This window comes from Dama dama, chromosome 30 (genome assembly GCF_033118175.1).
Source record: "Dama dama isolate Ldn47 chromosome 30, ASM3311817v1, whole genome shotgun sequence".
Taxonomy (NCBI): Eukaryota; Metazoa; Chordata; class Mammalia; order Artiodactyla; family Cervidae; genus Dama; species Dama dama.
The window spans coordinates 88,470,432-88,488,898 of record NC_083710.1 but is presented as its reverse complement, the minus strand read 5'-3'; the positions used below and the strand labels follow the sequence as shown (position 1 = coordinate 88,488,898).

The 18,467-nt window shown below is 51.9% G+C and overlaps 1 protein-coding gene across 1 annotated transcript; it reads left to right on the top strand.

Moving 5' to 3' along the window:
* Positions 1-3,252: 3,252 nt before the first annotated feature.
* Positions 3,253-7,388, top strand: LOC133049378 (basic proline-rich protein-like; the record flags this gene model as incomplete). The annotated part of the gene is made up of 4 exons (XM_061133349.1): positions 3,253-3,376; positions 4,602-4,711; positions 5,352-6,237; positions 6,436-7,388. Coding segments are annotated over exons 1-4 (2,073 nt in total), but the record flags the coding sequence as incomplete, so codon positions are not given.
* Positions 7,389-18,467: the final 11,079 nt, after the last annotated feature.

The window sequence follows — 18,467 nt, the reverse complement described above, 5'->3', positions numbered from 1 at the left end:
AGAGCCGCGAGGCTCACTGACGCATCAGAGGCAGTCGTCCCCAGGCATTTTGACGAGTGAGTGTGCACACTGCCCTTCAGACTACCAGGTCTTGGGGCAGCGATCACGTGCTAGCAGCACAGGTTCCGCAGAGACGGGCAGGGCAGGAGGGCACCACCCCACTGACCAGCCTCGGGCCTCACCCCAGCCAGACCACTCAACCTGCCGGTCCCCGGGGCCCCACCTGCCGGAATGATACAGGACACTGACAGCAAACCATCCGTCAGCGGCTGTGCTCAGGTCTAAAACACCATCATCAAAGCACCAGGCTCCTTGCAAGGCACACTCACCCTCAGGGCTCCACCCGGATACTTCCTCCATTTCTTCATCTATAATCATGTGTGTACACACATGCCACACACAGCACACATACACCTAAGCATTTGCACATGCCCTTGCTAATGTGTGTGTATACTCATGTGCATGTGTATACACATATGCTGGGCACAGCACATATACACCTAAGCGTATGTATCCATCCATGCTAACATGTGTGTATACTCGTGTGCATGTGTGTATACACGTGTGTGCACAGCACACATACACCTTAGCATGTGCACATGCTAGCTTGTGTGTATGCTTGTGTGTACACACATGCTGCGCACAGTGCATGTTCTTACACATGCATATACACACATGTGCAGACACATACATTCCCCTCTGGAACTGTTCTCTCAAGAAGTCACCAGGTTCTCACGGACACGATGTGATTAACCTGTCTTGAACACTGAGCACTTGCTCTCGAGATCACGGCAGACCTTTCACCGAACCCTGAGTGTGGTTCAGAGCCAATGGTTTCAGCTGCTCTAAGGACACTTAGCCCACAGAGGGCCTGAGCTCCGAGGGTCTCGCAGCGGCACTGCACTGCCTGATCTGGCTCTTCCTAAGGCCAGGGGGCCGGGGGGGCCGCGGTCTCCTGCGTCTGCCCAGACGGGGCAGCGGTTCTGAGGCTGCAGCCCTGGGGTGCAGGCGGCCTTGCTTCCGTTGGCCATCTTCCCAAGCTCACTGCCCGGTCTGCAGAGACGGTCTCTGCAGACGCCACACGGAGAGCAGGCCTCCACAGCGAGGGCCACTGACAGCAGACCCCGGGGCTGGTCCTGGGCCGCCTGCTCCCAGGTGCCCGACACGCAGCGAATCTGTGCCACAGACACGGTGCTAGGGGCTCCCTGGCTCCTTTGGGGGTTCTGAGGTTTCTTTGAGTCATAAGTCAAAGATCGCGGCCAGAGCCAGGCGGAGTCCTCAGCCTGTCCGCGGGACGCTGGACTGAAGAGTCCAGGAAGGAGCCAGAAACGCGCATCCCCTTCTGGGATCCTCCGATGAATGTCCGCAAACCGGCCAAAGCCACCTCTCAGAAAAAGAAAAAAGAAGGAATGCATACCTTGCCTCTGCCCTCCCCGCCCCAGCATGTAGAGCAGCTGTTGTTGTTTAGGGAAAAAATAAAAATTTGTGCCACAGCTCAGGGCCCATCTGGCCCGCCCCCACCTCACTCCAACACCTCCTGTCCTGCTGGACGGCCCGGCACCTGATTCCCCAAGAGCAGACATGTCAGCTTCCACAAGGAGGGCCCCGTGCCTGCTCCCCGCATGGACACACAGCATTCATCCGCAGTGACCCACCACCTGAGCCTGGGGACCCCCTGGGTGGACGGGCGCGGCAGATGGAGATGGAGACCCGGCGCCGAGCACGGACCTGGGCCCACACGGCCGGAAGCCACGGGCCCCCCGGGCAGCTGAGAGGGTCAACGGTCAGTCAGGCAGCGCTTGATAAAGTATATTTAATTACAAGGGCACTTAGGAATTTGGCTCACTTGACGCAGTCTTCTAAATTGGATGTCATTTCAGTTACTGGAAATTAGAATCAAATGAATTAATATGCTGTTATTTAAAAGTTACATTTTTCAGGGAGGAAAAAAAAGGAATGATTGGATTCAGTACCTAAAGACTCAGGCACCAAACGGTGACGTGTGCTCTCTCAGGTAACCACACGTGACAACCAGAGTCCTCCGGCCCTGTGGGTGTCGCTGTTTCAGAAACTGCCCAAATAATGCTGCTGGACATTCGTGCAGATCCGTTTCAGCCAAACCAAGGGGGCTTGAGGGGCTCTGTGTATCTGTGTGCATACCTGTGTGTATCTGTGTCTACCTGTGTGTGCATACCTGTGTGTATCTGTGTGTTTACCTGTGTGTATCTGTGCATACCTGTGTGTATCTGTGTATACCTGTGTGTATCTGTGTGTATACCTGTATCTGTGTATACCTGTGTGTGCATACCTGTGTGTATCTGTGTGTATACCTGTGTGTATCTGTGTATACTTGTGTGTATCTGTGTATACCTGTGTGTATCTGTGTGTATACCTGTGTGTATCTCCTCCAAAAATTTTTCTCTTCCTTCTGATTTGGCCAGCCCTCGCCTGCATGTCCATTAAATGCCCGTGGTTTCTGTGCCCACCTCTCCAGCAATTCTTAAGTGAATTCAGGCTCTGAGAGATAAATAGATTTGCTATGCTTTCCTCTGCCCAGTTCACACCGACTAAAAACTCAAGGAATCAATTCCATCTGGGGGAAGAATACTGAGATAGCCCATTTTTTTTTTTTTTGGCTACTTTTTGTTCATTTTTGGCTATGTTTTACATAACAGTTAAGAAGCCACTGGGCCACTTCCCACATCCCCACATCCGTCGGAGGAATGAGGAGGATCTGAGAACCCAGAATAGCCCACATATTAACACAAAAGCTCTGCAGCGCCTCCCATCCTGGCCTCTACAAGGACCAATCCGCCAAAGTTTACTGCATGTCCTCAAATTGTTTATCTTGCAGTATTTTATTTAAAAATTAGAATTAATTTTTTAAAAAAGTTAAGCCTGTAGGCTCCTTCCAGCCCTGTTCTGTCTAGGTTAGGATCCATGGGATTTCCCAGGCAAGAATACTGGAGAGGGTTGCCATTTTCTTCTCCAGGGGATCTTCCTGACCCGGGAAGATCAAACCCACGCCTCCTGCATTGGCAGGTGGATTCTTTACCACTGAGCTACCTGGGAAGCCCAATACAACTCAAGTGCTGTGTAAATAGTTGTAAATACAGTGTAAATCCTATATAAAGAGTTGCCCAGAGTCCCCAGCAAAACCCATTAACAATTCCCGGGAAGTAAAAACAGAGGGTTCGGTGGGTAAAGAATCCGCCTACAGTGCAGGAGACACAGGAGATGCGGGTTCGTCTCATGCACGGCAGGGTGTTCAGCAGCAGTACCCCGACCTCCACCCACGAGGCCCCGGGGGCACCGTCCCAGTTGACCGTGTCCCAGGGCAGTGGCCTGGAGCTGAGCGCCCCCAAAGGAGGGCCCCGTGAGGCCCCCTGGGCTTAAAGCACAGGCTCAGAGCCCCGGGTGCTCCTGCAGGGCTGGCAGGAACACGGGCGGCCATGGGGCCTCTCCCGGAAATTCTGGCCCATCTTAGGAAGCTGAGCGCACTTCCCGCATGATGCCCAAGAACAAACGCCCACAACCACCTGCACGCGTGAAACCCAAACGCTGGAATCGATCCAGGTGTCCTTCAGCAGAGGAGTGGACAAGCAGACCTCAGTGCGTCCACATCGGGGAATAGCACTGTCTGTGGCCAGAGAGCCCCCCGCCAAGGGACAGGGCAACCTGGACGAAGCTCAGATGCGCACCACTGAGAGACGCAGCCCCAGAGGTTACTGGACAAGCCAACTTATTTCAGATTCTCCAAACACCACCAATAATGGAAAAGAGCCCGGAGGGGCCCAGGGGCAAGGGCGACATGGGAGGGTGACCATGGGTCTCGGTTTCCCTGGCACCTTTCCAGTTTCAGCGCCGAACGTTCCACATGCCAGAAACACTGGGGCAGTTGGTTGCTGTGGGTGTGACTGCTGAGGCCAGCCTGGGGGATCCCAGGGGAGACGAAGCGGTCCTCCACCCTGGCTACGCTGGTGGTAGTCACCTGAATCCACGCCTTTGTTAGAACTCATGAGGATTTTTAAAACAAAAGGACACAAAAAGGCTCAGAGAGCATCTCTTCCAGAGTGGGTGGGGTCTCCGGATCTTCCTGACTTCCAGGGAGGGTGGGTGGAAGAAGAGAAGCAATCAAGGGCTCGCTGTGTGACCCCAGCCTGCCCCTGAGCCCCCGTGCTCCTCGGGTGCCCCCCAGACCAGTAGACCTTACACATACATCATTCACACCCCCAAATCCCCAGAGCTTCCATCAGTCGGAGGCCAGAACCGCTCCACAGACCCTGGTGCGTGGGTGCGCACGGAGGTCCCTGACCTCAGTCTCCTCGTGTTCTCTTCCACGGGAGACCGCTGCGAGGGGAGGGGGCCTGCTCCCTCAGCATCACACAGGGAGGCTTGGCCTTTCTTACTCACCTGAGTGGTGCGTGCTTTGTAACACATTTTTTGGCAACTGCAGAGGTAGCAGAGGTCATGTGGGCCAAGAGATGAACAAGGAGGTGCCCCCTGGGCTCCATGTTCAGAAACCCAGGCTGGTCCCTCAGAGGCTGGTTTGGGAGAAGGTGAGGGCTTTCTGACCCCTGGCCCCGTCCTCTCCTGCCCAGAAGTGAGCCTCTGCCTGTGTAGAACTGCAGCTGAGATGCTTTGCACGGTGGTCACAGACAGCAAAGGAAAGTCTGCTCATGGAATCCGGTGCCGTGAAGAGGCTGAGAGAGTGAGCCTGCAGCAGGCAGCCCAGGCCCCTTGGACCTGAGCATGAACGAGGACGTGGTGTGGAGGGTGACGATCACCATCATCATCACCACCACCATCACTGCCACTATTATCACCACCACCACCACCATCACCACCATCACCACCATCACCATCACCACCACCATCACCACCATCACCACCACCATCACTGCCATTATTGTCACCATCACCACCATCACCACCACCATCACTGCCATTATTGTCACCATCACCACCATCACCACCACCATCACCATCATCACCATCACCACCATCACCACCATCACCACCACCATCACTGCCATTATTGTCACCATCACCACCATCACCACCACCATCACCACCATCACCACCATCACCACCATCACCACCACCATCACCATCACCACCACCATCACCACCATCACCACCATCACCACCATCACCACCATCATCACCACCATCACCACCATCACCACCATCACCACCACCATCACCACCATCACCACCACTACCACCACCATCACCACCATCACCACCACCATCAAGCATCATCATCACCACCATCACCACCACCACCACCACCATCACCACCATCACCACCACCATCACCATCATCATCACCATCACCACCATCACCACCACCACCATCACCACCACCATCACCATCATCACCACCACCATCACCACCATCACCACCACCATCACTGCCATTATTGTCACCATCACCACCACCACCACCATCATCACCATCATCATCACCACCACCACCACCATCACCACCACCATCACTACCATCACCACCATCACCACCACCATCACCACCATCACCACCACCACCACCACCATCACCACCATCACCACCACCATCACCATCATCATCACCATCACCACCATCACCACCACCACCACCACCATCACCACCATCACCACCACCATCACCACCATCACCACCATCACCACCACCACCATCACCACCACCATCACCATCATCACCATCACCACCATCACCACCATCACCACCACCATCACCACCATCACCACCACCATCACTGCCATTATTGTCACCATCACCACCATCACCACCACCATCACCACCATCACCACCACCATCACCACCATCACCACCACCACCACCACCATCACCACCATCACCACCACCACCACCATCATCACCATCATCATCACCATCACCACCATCACCACCACCATCACCACCATCACCACCATCACCACCATCACCACCACCATCACTGCCATTATTGTCACCATCACCACCATCACCACCACCATCACCACCATCACCACCATCACCACCACCATCACCACCATCACCACCACCACCACCATCATCACCACCATCACCACCATCACCACCACCACCATCACCACCATCACCACCACCATCACCATCATCATCACCATCACCACCATCACCACCACCACCACCACCATCACCACCATCACCACCACCATCACCATCATCACCACCATCACCACCATCACCACCACCACCATCACCACCACCATCACCATCATCACCATCACCACCATCACCACCACCATCACCACCATCACCACCACCATCACTGCCATTATTGTCACCATCACCACCATCACCACCACCATCACCACCATCACCACCACCATCACCATCATCACCATCACCACCATCACCACCATCACCACCACCATCACCACCATCACTGCCATTATTGTCACCATCACCACCATCACCACCACCATCACCACCATCACCACCATCACCACCACCATCACCACCACCACCACCATCATCACCACCATCACCACCACCACCACCACCATCACCACCATCACCACCACCATCACCATCATCATCACCATCACCACCATCACCACCACCACCACCACCATCACCACCATCACCACCACCATCACCATCATCATCACCATCACCACCATCACCACCACCACCATCACCACCACCATCACCACCATCACCATCACCACCATCACCACCATCACCACCACCATCACCACCATCACCACCACCATCACTGCCATTATTGTCACCATCACCACCATCACCACCACCATCACCACCATCACCACCACCATTACCACCATCACCACCACCACCACCACCATCACCACCACCACCACCATCATCACCATCATCATCACCATCACCACCATCACCACCATCACCACCACCATCACCACCATCACCACCATCACCACCACCATCACTGCCATTATTGTCACCATCACCACCATCACCACCACCATCACCACCATCACCACCATCACCACCACCATCACCACCATCACCACCATCACCACCACCATCACCACCATCACCACCATCATCACCACCATCACCACCACCATCACCATCATCATCACCATCACCACCATCACCACCACCACCACCACCATCACCACCATCACCACCACCATCACCATCATCATCACCATCACCACCACCACCACCACCACCATCACCACCATCACCACCACCATCACCATCATCATCACCATCACCACCATCACCACCATCACCACCACCACCATCACCACCACCATCACCATCATCACCATCACCACCATCACCACCATCACCACCACCATCACCACCATCACCACCACCATCACCACCACCATCACCACCATCACCACCACCACCACCATCATCACCACCATCACCACCACCATCACCATCATCATCACCACCATCATTATCACCATCACCACCATCACCACCATCATCATCACCACCATCACCACCACCACCATCACCACCACCATCACCATCATCACCACCACTGCCATCATGGGTGATGATGGGTGAGAACCTCCTGGTGCAAGGGAAGCAGGTGAGGAGCCAGGGTTCTTACAGCAGCTTGACTCGGTGAGGGCTGAGGAAGCCTGAAGACCTGCAGCATCAGCCTCTGACCCGACCTGCCCCTAATCTACTAGTGGGAAGCATGATTGGTTTCCTTCCAGGGAAGAGCCATCCTGAGCACCCGGTCCTGAGGATGGAGGGCTCTCTGGAGGCATTCCAATCCCCCACAAGCTCCTGGGCCCCCCTGGCTTCTCCCTGATGTGGGGTGTAGGCCTTGGAGACTCTCCCTTCCCACACCCCAGGGAAGATGGTTATGTGGTTGCTTCTGAGCAGCTGGGCTCAAGTCCAACTGTGACAGGTGTTGGAACCTTACTCCTGTCTCCACCCAAATCCTCTGTGAGCTTTCCTGATTCTGCCTCTGCAAGACAAAGATATTGTGTGTTACCATCACCTGCAAGCAGGAGGCTGAAAGCAAGAGAAGTTTAGACTCAGAACTCAGAGATTCAAGGCTGCTTCAGCCCTGACCTTGAAAAAGTCAAAAATGAAAGGAGCAACACCTTCTAGTTCCCAAGGATTTGAGTGGAGATCCATGGAGAGAAAGCCTTTTGTTACTCTTCCAGAAAGCACCCTGTGCATGGATGAGGGTGATGGTGATGGTGACTGATGATGATGGTGGTGGTGATGGTGATGATGGTGGTGGTGATGGTGGTGGTGATGATGATTGTGGTGATGGTGGTGGTGATGGTGGTGATGGTGGTGATGGTGATGGTGGTGATGATGGTGGTGATGGTGGTGATGATGGTGGTGATGGTGATGATGATGGTGGTGATGGTGGTGATGGTGGTGATGATGATGGTGATGGTGATGATGATGGTGGTGGTGATGGTGGTGATGATGATGGTGATGAGGATGGTAGTGGTGGTCATGATGATGATGGTGGTGGTCATGATGATGATGGTGGTGAGGATCACGGTGGTGAGGATGATGGTGATGATGTTGGTAATGGTAATATGAGAGGAAGAATAGAGAGGAGGAGAAGAAGGAGATGGGGAGGAGGAGGAGGAAAGAGAAGAGGAATCCTGCAGCCCAAAGGAGATGTGATCACTCTGAGTTCAGAGGCTGGCCCACTGGATAATGTCTCTGAAATGTTTCACAGCCCACAAGTCTCAGTTTCCCCAGGTTTGAGATGGAAACATGCCCCAAGGCTGAAGGTCACATAAAATAGATCCACCGCTCACTCCACCTGAGTGTGCTACAGATTTCAGTTCTGGGGCAGGGCCAGGACTGGATGGGCCATGCTGTGGGCAACCTCACTGGGCCTAGGGAATCTGTTTCCAAACTATCTGTTAACACACAACAGCCTTCCCCAAGGACCCTACCAGAGAATCACAACATCCGCTCGGTTTGGTTTGGACAAAGAACCAAGTCTGTCATTGTCATACCCCAACCAGAGTCCAAGGCTCCTCGTGGACAGAGAGGGACTTGTCCATTTTACCCTGTGACTTATATTCTCCCCAGGGTCATAACTGGTTTTTTTTTCTAATGAGAAAAGCTCCATCTACCCTCAGTTTCAGTTTAGAAATGGAAGCTATGATTCAGCTGAGAAAAACCACCCTTCACCGTTGATTTGCGGCCCCCAGGTCTTCCTCCCAAGATCACTGGGGTGAGCGGACCCAAAGCTCCCCTCTCAAGGTTGGACCCTCAGAGCACACACAATGCCAAGTGCGCAAAGCCACCAGCTGTAACTGCTGAGAACCGGAAAGCTGGCTTTTATGACTTCGGGCATTTGAATTTCCGACAGTAATACTGCATTAACGAAGGGCGTCTTTTTTTTGCATTGAATTTACACCTAATGTGATTCCATTTTGCATTCTTTACATATGCAGATGAGGTAGCTAGAACGTTCCTGATGCAAAAACTGTTTTTGCTAAATCATATCAAAATGTTTCATGGATCTCACCAAAAAGTGTTGATATATGGAAATTGCTCTTTTTCAAAAACTGTCTTTAAAACCCAAATGGTATATTTTGAATTTCTTTTCTCTACACCACACCCTCCCTGGTATTTGTAGAGAATTAGAGGAAATAAATAATATATTAATGCCACATTGCCACGGCATGGGAGCAGGGGCAACCAGAATAATGCTCATTTTAACCATTATTGAGACAGAAGGAGGTGAGTCCAGGGCTCAGGTGTTTTCCGAGGCAGATGGAAGAGCGAAAGTTAATATTAGAATGTCGGAAATGTGTCCTTGTCTCCCTTCTGAGTAAGGGAACAAGAGTCACACATTGAACAGTGAATTATATGAGGGGTATATTTCCTACATACTAAAGCTGTTTGCTCTCCTCTGGTCTTAGGTCATGCACAGCTTTAAAAGGGATGAAGGCTGCGCCCTGTCCCTCCAGGAACTGTGGCCCGTAGCCACTCTGGCTGAACAGTGACTGCGGCAGGGACGGGAGCCTGGGACAGTGTCGTTTTCACATACTGGCTTTCCAAACTCCTTAGGCAGGCTGAAAACCACAGCAAACTCCGCTGCATCGTGAGAATGGCCTGCTTCAGGTCTCATGCAAGGAACAATGAACATGAACGTGAGCACGATCGCCCAGATTAACGTAACGAGGAGAGGAGGCGCAGAAGCCAGGAATCAGAGACGTGCTCCGAGCACCCTCCCAGAGCGAGGTGCGGGCAGACAACACGCTCGGAGAGCCGGCGGCCTTCGCGGCGATGAACCAAGTCAAGGAGGGCCCAGAAAGCCCAAGGAGGGCGAAGAACACACCGGGGAGGAGGTTTGTAAAAGGAGAGACAGACACACAAAAGCCAGAGCTCTCTCCAGCTGAGAAAACCCTTTCAAATCGGGGTGTACATCTATCTGCCTGGGGCTGGCTGCTTTCCTCCTGAAGCGGAGGAAAAGTGTAAACACGCCACGCAGAGGTGCTGGCTACAGCTGTGCCGGTCACTCCGCACACTCAGCCAGCGACGCGTAAATCTGTCACAGGACTTGGGCAAATACATACGGTCCTTCCTTCCAGGGTGAATCTGCCCACTTCCTGCCCTGGGATAGTCCTGGGGTTTATGGCTGGAGGCTTTGAGAAAAGCATACACGTGCAGTGAACAGAGAAACACCCAAAGTCCCAACAGCCTTTCTGCGGGTGACTTGTAACTGTTGTTTTAAGTAGACAATACTAACCAGCCTGGTTTCCACAACATCCCAGCCTTCTAACACAGCCTCGGCAAACCAGCCTGCCTTCGTGACGCTGAGGACTCACCTCACTCTGATGACCCCTGAAAACAGGTTTTCCTTGGTGTGTTTTTTTTTTTTTTTTTTGCCTCCTTGTCGGGTAGGTAAGGGGCCTGCTGAGGAGCTCAGGCTCGGAAACTATTTACTGATGCTGCCTGAAGGGTCCATTTCCCTGTTCAATCATCTTCCCCTGATAGAATAGCATACCTTGATTTTTCATCAACGTTAAGTGTGTTTTTTAATATATGTAATGGTGTTTGGATGACATTTATTTAATAGATTCACATTGTCCTGGCATATCTCTGCTATTGATTTGTCTCTCCTCAACGTGACTGAACATATTGTGGGCCTGCCCCCGGTTACCCCAAGGTGGAAAGTTTATACAAAAGCTTGCTCCCTGAATCTCTACCTATCTCCCAGGGTGGGAGAGGAAAAAACAAAAACCTAAAGAATACTGGAAATTTTCTTCTGCTTCCATGTGTACCGGGCAGCCACAATTCTAACGTGTATTATTGTTTGTGATTTATTGCCTGCATGCTTTCACTAATAATTTAATGTTTGGGGAAAAAACAAGCCCTTCAAAGCACAAAAATCCATTCAAAGCTAAATAAACTTTTTTTTGGGGGGGAGGGCTCAGAGTTAAACGTCTTTGTATGTTGAAATGCCAGTTCTGTCGAACAGACTTAATTAAAGCTACTGGATTTGGAGAAAAAGAAGTTTAGTTGGCGCGCTAACCTCTGCCTGCTCTGGCAGTTTGAACAGAGCTGAAAATTACCTCCTAATGGCTGAGAATCTGTGTGCGCAGTGTCATATTTTGTACCTAATCTCACTGTGCTCCCCACAGATGCAGACGTGTTTATTTATATAGATTTAATCAGCGACAAGGGTCCCTCTCCATGGAGCTCGGTTAGGTGGCTTGAAAGCAAAGTGTTATTGCAGCATTTCTAAACTCACAACTTAGAACCCAAACTGTCCCAGAACCCCCAGCATTCGGAAATTGCCATTTTGACTTAATTATCAGGCATTTGCTTTCTGAATGAAATTATTCAGGATATTGTGATAAGCAGATATAAAGCAGTTTTCCCTCTGCCAAAGGAACCTACAGTGACGCGTCAGAAACCACATTCATCACGGCAGGGCCCCGAAGGGCTGAGTGTTGAGACCCGAGGTCACCTCGCAGGGACGCACACACCACCTCCCGCAGCTTCTAGGCCCCTGCTGTGGGAAGTATTCACACCTAAAAGGACAGGGCCCCAAGAGAAGCAAGAGGCTCTGAACCTGCACACAAGCCTGGCGGGCAGGGCACCTGAGCCTTCCTGGCTCCCACCGCCCTGCCCTACATGGGAAAGGGGTCCCCGTTCCGTCTGATCCCACCATCTGACCTTGGATGTAGAAGGCTCGCTCAAAATTCTGCTCCCATTGACTGGTGTTCTCTTGGGCAAAATCTACATTACCTGCTGTCAAGGACTGTCAAACAAATGTTCGACTTCGTACGCCCCGTGATCAAACCCCAGAAGGGAAGGAAGGAAAATACGCTGTGCTGGGATGAGAAAGCGCTGAGGAAGGTAAAAATCAGATATTCTTGTGAGCTTGTAGATGCAAAATGCTGAATGTGACCTCCAAGGAATGTCTGAGGTGACTTATCTTTGCATTTGCACAGCACCCCCGCCCCAGCCTGGACTTGCAGACACAGGTTCTAACTGCTGACTCAGAGAGTGATGGAGAAAGGGAAGGAGTCTGCCTGGTATTTTGAAAAAGTATGCTTTGTTTTAGTTGCAGGACTGAGGGTGGGTGTGGAGCCAAGTGAGGAGGAAGGGGGCATGAGGCAGTAACAAATTCCTGTAAAACTGTACTGTCTGGTACTATGCTCTTTTATACAATTTTTAAAAACAATTTCAACTGTCATTCTTAGTAGGGGCATTTATATGAATAAATGAATTTACTATTTCTCCTTAAGCAATACCCAACTGTAAACCACCCCCATCTTCACACATTTGATGGATTGATGTCAAAGCACCAACAGCATTTGCAGTCTGCTCGTTTCCGTAGAATTCCCTCTCATCCTGATAAAACTAAACAGGAAACAGCAAATGTGTTTTCTTTGAACTCAAATCATTTAAAACAAGTTCTTATATTGTTTTTTGGAAACTTACATAGGACAAGTTTTTAAATGTATTTTTTTTTTTTTACTCCCAACGACTCAATGTTTAAAAATTTAGTTCTGCCATTAGATTCAAAGATCACTTCATTCTCTTAAAGGTAACGTGCTATTTTGCCTCATTATAATAAACACCAATGTTTTTACAACCGCAACAGTTCCGCGCACATTAGCATATTTTGGCTGAGGTATTGTTTTACTCTGACCTGTATAATAAGTGTCACATTAGCAAGACAACAAATCAAACGTTTGTTAATTTCCCTCGCTTTCCCACACAGCTGGTGGTGTTATCGTGTCACCAGATTTTAATTAATATGATAAGTAACACTTGCAAGACAACAGCCGGATTTTTTTCCCCTCTGTGTGCGTGAGGGGCTGTAAGCCTCGTGTGTGTGTGTGTGTGTGTGTGTGTATGTGTGTGCGCGCGTGCGCCTGCACACACGTGTGTGCCAATGGTGGAAAGCAGGAGGAAGCTAAGGCCTTTAGCTTCCTTCACAAGGGCCTTTTGCAACAAATTAATCACCAAAAACATTCACAGCCACACACAATGCTATTTCCAATCTAACTTTCAGGACACTATCCTCTTTTGCTCTTCCGGATCAAAGATCGCCATGCACCAATGCAGAATAAAAATCAGAGAAACAGATAAGAAAATGTGCTAATTTTCATACCTGGGGTAGTTGTGTGTTTAAGGTGTTAGCAGTTAAGAGAGACGCAATACTGCTGTCCTCGGAGAGGTTTAACTTTAATCTCTCAGCCTCCACGTGAATAGGAGCAGATACGCGTCTGACTCAGACAGGGACCATTGTGTGTGTTCCATGTGCCAAGCCCTGCTCGGGCTGTTCTCGGGTGAGGGCAAAGTGCCATCTATTTGCAAAAGCTGGGAATGCAGCTGAGCTCAGAAGGGAGAGATCCCTCCACCGCCAGCCCCAGCCCTGGAGCCTCCGGCACCGCTAACAACAGACCCAGAAGTGGGTCGGCCCAACAGGGGAAGAAGAACCACGGCACGAAAATACATAAATGAAAATGCATTCCCGGCACGTGCACCCTGTAAAATATTTTACAAAACTAGTGCTGAGGCTCTATTTAAAACTGTTTCTATACATGTTTTTTAGTAAAAGCAGTTCCAAAAAAATGTGTAATATAAAACATCACCTAAGAATGAATGCATTTTACCTTTAGATATTTTAAAAATTATTTAATACTTTTAAAGTAACACAGTAGAAATTAATTCTATAACAAAACACTAACAGTGGAAACCCTTAAATGGTTGCTGAAGGAAAATGCCAATAAGAAGAGTGGTATTCAAAATTAGAACAGTCTCTAATGCTTTCTGGTTTTGAATTTTCTGAAGAGAAAGGAAACCTCTTTCTCCCGGGAAAGGAAGGCAGAATGCCCGTTTACGGAGCTGAAATTCTTCCAAATCTCCTTATTGTTATTTAACTTAACGTTTTTTCCTTCTGCCACAAAACACAAGCTTTCCCCTGATGAATCCCAAACTCTAATATTCCACCTCCATAAGATTAAGCCCCAGAAGCAGGATGGCACCGACATCCCTGAAAAGAAGGTTTTCTCTGTAAGTGGGGTTAAGCCAGAGCAATCCCCACACGCGGCGGCGGTGTGTCGGGAGGGAAGGCCGGCAGACCCGCTCACCGGTCCTGCCAGTCTCATGCCCCCGCCCGAAGCTGCCCAGCAGAACGGGGGTGACCGGAAGCCAGCTCGGCTGCCTTCAGCCAGGCGTGTAAACACAGGCTTGGATTTGAGGTCAGCTCATGATCTCCGGTAACGGCTCTGAAAGGGAACGTGAAAGCGGGTTTCCAGCCTCCTCTGCTGGTCTGTGAAGAGAGGGTCGGAGGAAAACCGCCCACCGCTCATCTGTCAGAAACCGACCCTGGGAGAAGTCACCTGGGCATTCAGTCAGCGGGAAGAAGGCCCCGAGGGGCTCCCTCTTGGTGGGTGCAGAGCTGCCCGTGGTCGGGGGCAGAGAGCCAGCCCGCCTGTCCCCCCTCATCCACGCCGCAGGCCTGGAGCCCACCTCCTGTCCTCTGCCGCCCCCGGGGGAGGCTGCCTTTCTGAGAGACATTGGGAGGGCCTCTTCTCTAGGGAGAGGAGCCGGGGAGCTGAGGACAGACGGACCCTGACCGGGCCAGTCCCCAGGCCAGTGTGTGCCACCCAGATGTCCGCGGGGCCAACAGCCCTCAGGAGGCCTTGGTCCACCCCCGGCTCAGCGAGAGAGAGACCCCCGGACTCCCCAGGACGCGCCTCCCGCCCTGGCTTCCTCTCCACTGTGTCAGTAGAAAGAGGACCTGGCTCTATCCTGCCTTCACCTTGCACCTCAGCCAAGGAACGAAGTTTAGGGGCAGATGGAGCAGGGGGGCTTCCAGGGGTCAGGTCGTGCTCACCCCCCAAGAGAAATACTAGCCCAGCGAGCCCCTAAAACAAGCGGGGCATGCCCACGGAGCTAGGACCCTGTGTGGCCAGCGCCCTGACCTGAAGGAGACGGGGACCTGGGGCTGGGCTGCCTGCAAGAGGTTCTCCCGCAGCAGCCCAGCAGCCGAGGCAGCTCAGGCTTCAAGGGGAAGCAGCTGAGAGCTTGAGTCAGGTTTCCAAATTTAACACCCGGAAGACACACGCTTTATTCTGACCAAGCAGGGGCAGACGAGAGCTGTTACAGGCAGTGAGCTTAGCTAGGAGCATCAGAGCAGGTGATGGAGGGAAAGAGCAGGGGCCGGGGGGAGGGGGAGAGGAAAGGGGGGAGGGGGAGGGAGAGAAAGGAGATGAGGGAGGGAAGGGTCTTCCCGAAAAGGATTTGGTGATCAATGCACGATCCACCTAAAAATCACACACACACACTGCAGAATAACACTGGCTCCTACGAGATCAGGATCCTGACGTGAGCCTCGGAGATTACAGGTCAGGCTGTCCCAGCCCTGTCCCAGGAGCCCGGGGCGAGGCTGGAGGGACAGGAATCAACGCTGTCTCCAGGGACAGGAGACGGCACATCCTAGTCTCAGACTAAAGGCGGAACCCCGGCGGTCATTAGACACACCGCGTGCACCACCAGGAAGGAACGGTGTCCGGACGAGGCGCTGGGGGCGGCGACGCACCTGCTGTAAGGCGTCGAAGGTGGGGAATGCCTGTTTTGGGATAAATGAAGTGTAAGGGAGATGGCCTGTCCTGCTTCTGACATGTTACTAAGATTGGGGAGAGTTCAAAGAAAAATGCAAAAATCTGTGAGAGTCTGTCAATTCACCTTCTATAGGTTTGGAAGGTGATTGTGGGTGTGTTCAGTTGCTAAGCCATGTCTGAATCTTTGCGACCCCATGAACCACAGCACGCCAGGCTTCCCTGTCCTTCACCATCTCCCAGAGTTTGCTCAGACTCACGTCCATTGAGTCGGTGATGCCATCCAACCACCTCATCCTCTGTCGTCCCCTTCTCCTCCTGCCTTCAATGTTTCCCAGCATCAGGGTCTTTTCCAATGAGTCAGTTCTTCACATCAGGTGGCCAAAGTATTGGAGTTTCAGCTTCAGCATCAGTCCTTCCAGTGAATATTCAGGACTGATTTTCTTTAGGATGGACTGGTTTGATTTCCTTGCTGCCCAAGGGTCTCTCAAGAGTCTTCCCCAGAACCACAATTAGAAAGCAATTACATAAAATAAAGCTTAATTTGGAAAAAATCCTCCCATTCTGTAGAGCCAATTTCAAAGTTCATTCTAAGATTGCCCTTTAGATCACACAGGGTCTACTGAAGCAGGACTTGGGGGTCACAGCTGTGACGGGCCAGGAGGACCACAGCCCCAGCAGGTCAAGGGTGGTCTATGCTGGGCCCCTACCTCTCCCTGCCCCAACCATGTCCTGTCCCGTGTGGAGGGACAGCAGGGAAGACAGGGAGGCCAACAAAGTCCCCTCCCCAATGACAACAAGGGAAGGCGGGAGCTGGAAGCTGGAGGCTTTCCACGATCACCGGGAAAAGCCCCTGCCCTGCTGAGTGGGGCACGGACGCTGCTTTGGGAAGACGGTGGTCTCCTCTGCAGACAGACTCGGGGCTGTGTTCATCAAGAGGACAATGAGTCAGGAGACTCATTAGTAAATGATGCAGGAAAATCGTGTTCTTGGCTAGGAGTTGGTTTGCTATTTTTGTTGTTAAATTCCTGCAAATTTGCATTTGTAATGCAACAAACATAATGTAAGGGGGCACTCTGTCCTTCTCTGGCTGACCCATTTGGCTGCTGCCAACGTCAACAAAGAGGGCTTCCCAGGTAGCTCAGCTGGTAAAGAATCCACCTGCAACGCAGGAGACCCTGGTTTGATTCCTGGGTCAGGAAGTTCCCCTGGAGAAGGGATAGGCTACCCACTCCAGTACTCTTAGGTTCAATACCTGGGTTGGTAAGATCCCCTGGAGGAGGACACGGCAACCCACTCCAGTATTCCTGCCTGGGGAGCCCCATGGAGAGAGGAGCCTGGCGGGCTGCAGTCCATGGGGTAGCAAAGAGTCGGACACGACTGAGCGACTTAGCACACACAACAAGGAAGTGATTTTGATAATTTGAATGCAACTGACAGGGACACCGAGCCCAGATGAGGAAAGGCCGAGCCTGCCAGGCGGGCAGGTCACCCCTGTCCCCGCGCCAGGCGTCCGCGGCCGCTGCAGAGACGGGGAAGGAGGCCACCTCCCCTTCCGTGTGTTCTGCAGGGCGCGTGGCGGTTCTTATTTTCTAGTGGGAGTTGCATCAAGTCTTCCGATGCTGCTCCCTCTCCATGGAACACCCGTGAAGCAGCAGAGGAAGAGGGCGGAAGACGAGAAAGGGGCGGGCGGGGGGCTTACAGTCACCACCAAGCACCGTCCTTAAGTGCTGGACAGCGAGCTGCGGAGACCCCTGGCCTCCACGTTTAACTGTCTTGGTCTCATGAGCAGCCCAGACCATTCCATTCAGCTCAAGGGCACTGGCCGAACGGCTTCCCCCACCTACTTCCATTAGACAACTCGCTTCAGCCAAAGTCAGCGATTACACCAGGATGCGCGCCTCACTCATCTCGCTCCTTGCGCCCAGTGTGTCTCAGACAAACAGGAGGTATGTTACTGTCCCAGAGGCCGGGATGCAGGCCTTCCCCTGGGCCACGCTGCCAGGCCAGGCCGGAGGGTGGACAGCAGTGCTGCCCGTGAACCTGCAGCTACACCGGCTCCAGTCCCGTCCTGACTCTGCCCTCCGCCGAGGCGGCGTGTGGATGCTGGCAGCCTTCTTTGGCTCACACCATCTGGAAGTTCCATTTTACACAGACACGCTCATAAATTTCTGTGCTTTTCTGGAAAAATGCCACCGAAGGATATGGACAGATATCTCAGGGTCTGGCTACAGATTTGTTCTCAAAGGGCTTTGAAGACATCAAGTGGGTAGATCCCACATGCCACAACTAAGATCTGGCTCAGCCCAACAAATAACAAATAAATAAATTTTAAAGTCATCTGTAAAAGGAATTGCATTTACCTGTTCACATGTGCATGAAAAAAGCGACATTTTCTGTTGATCAGG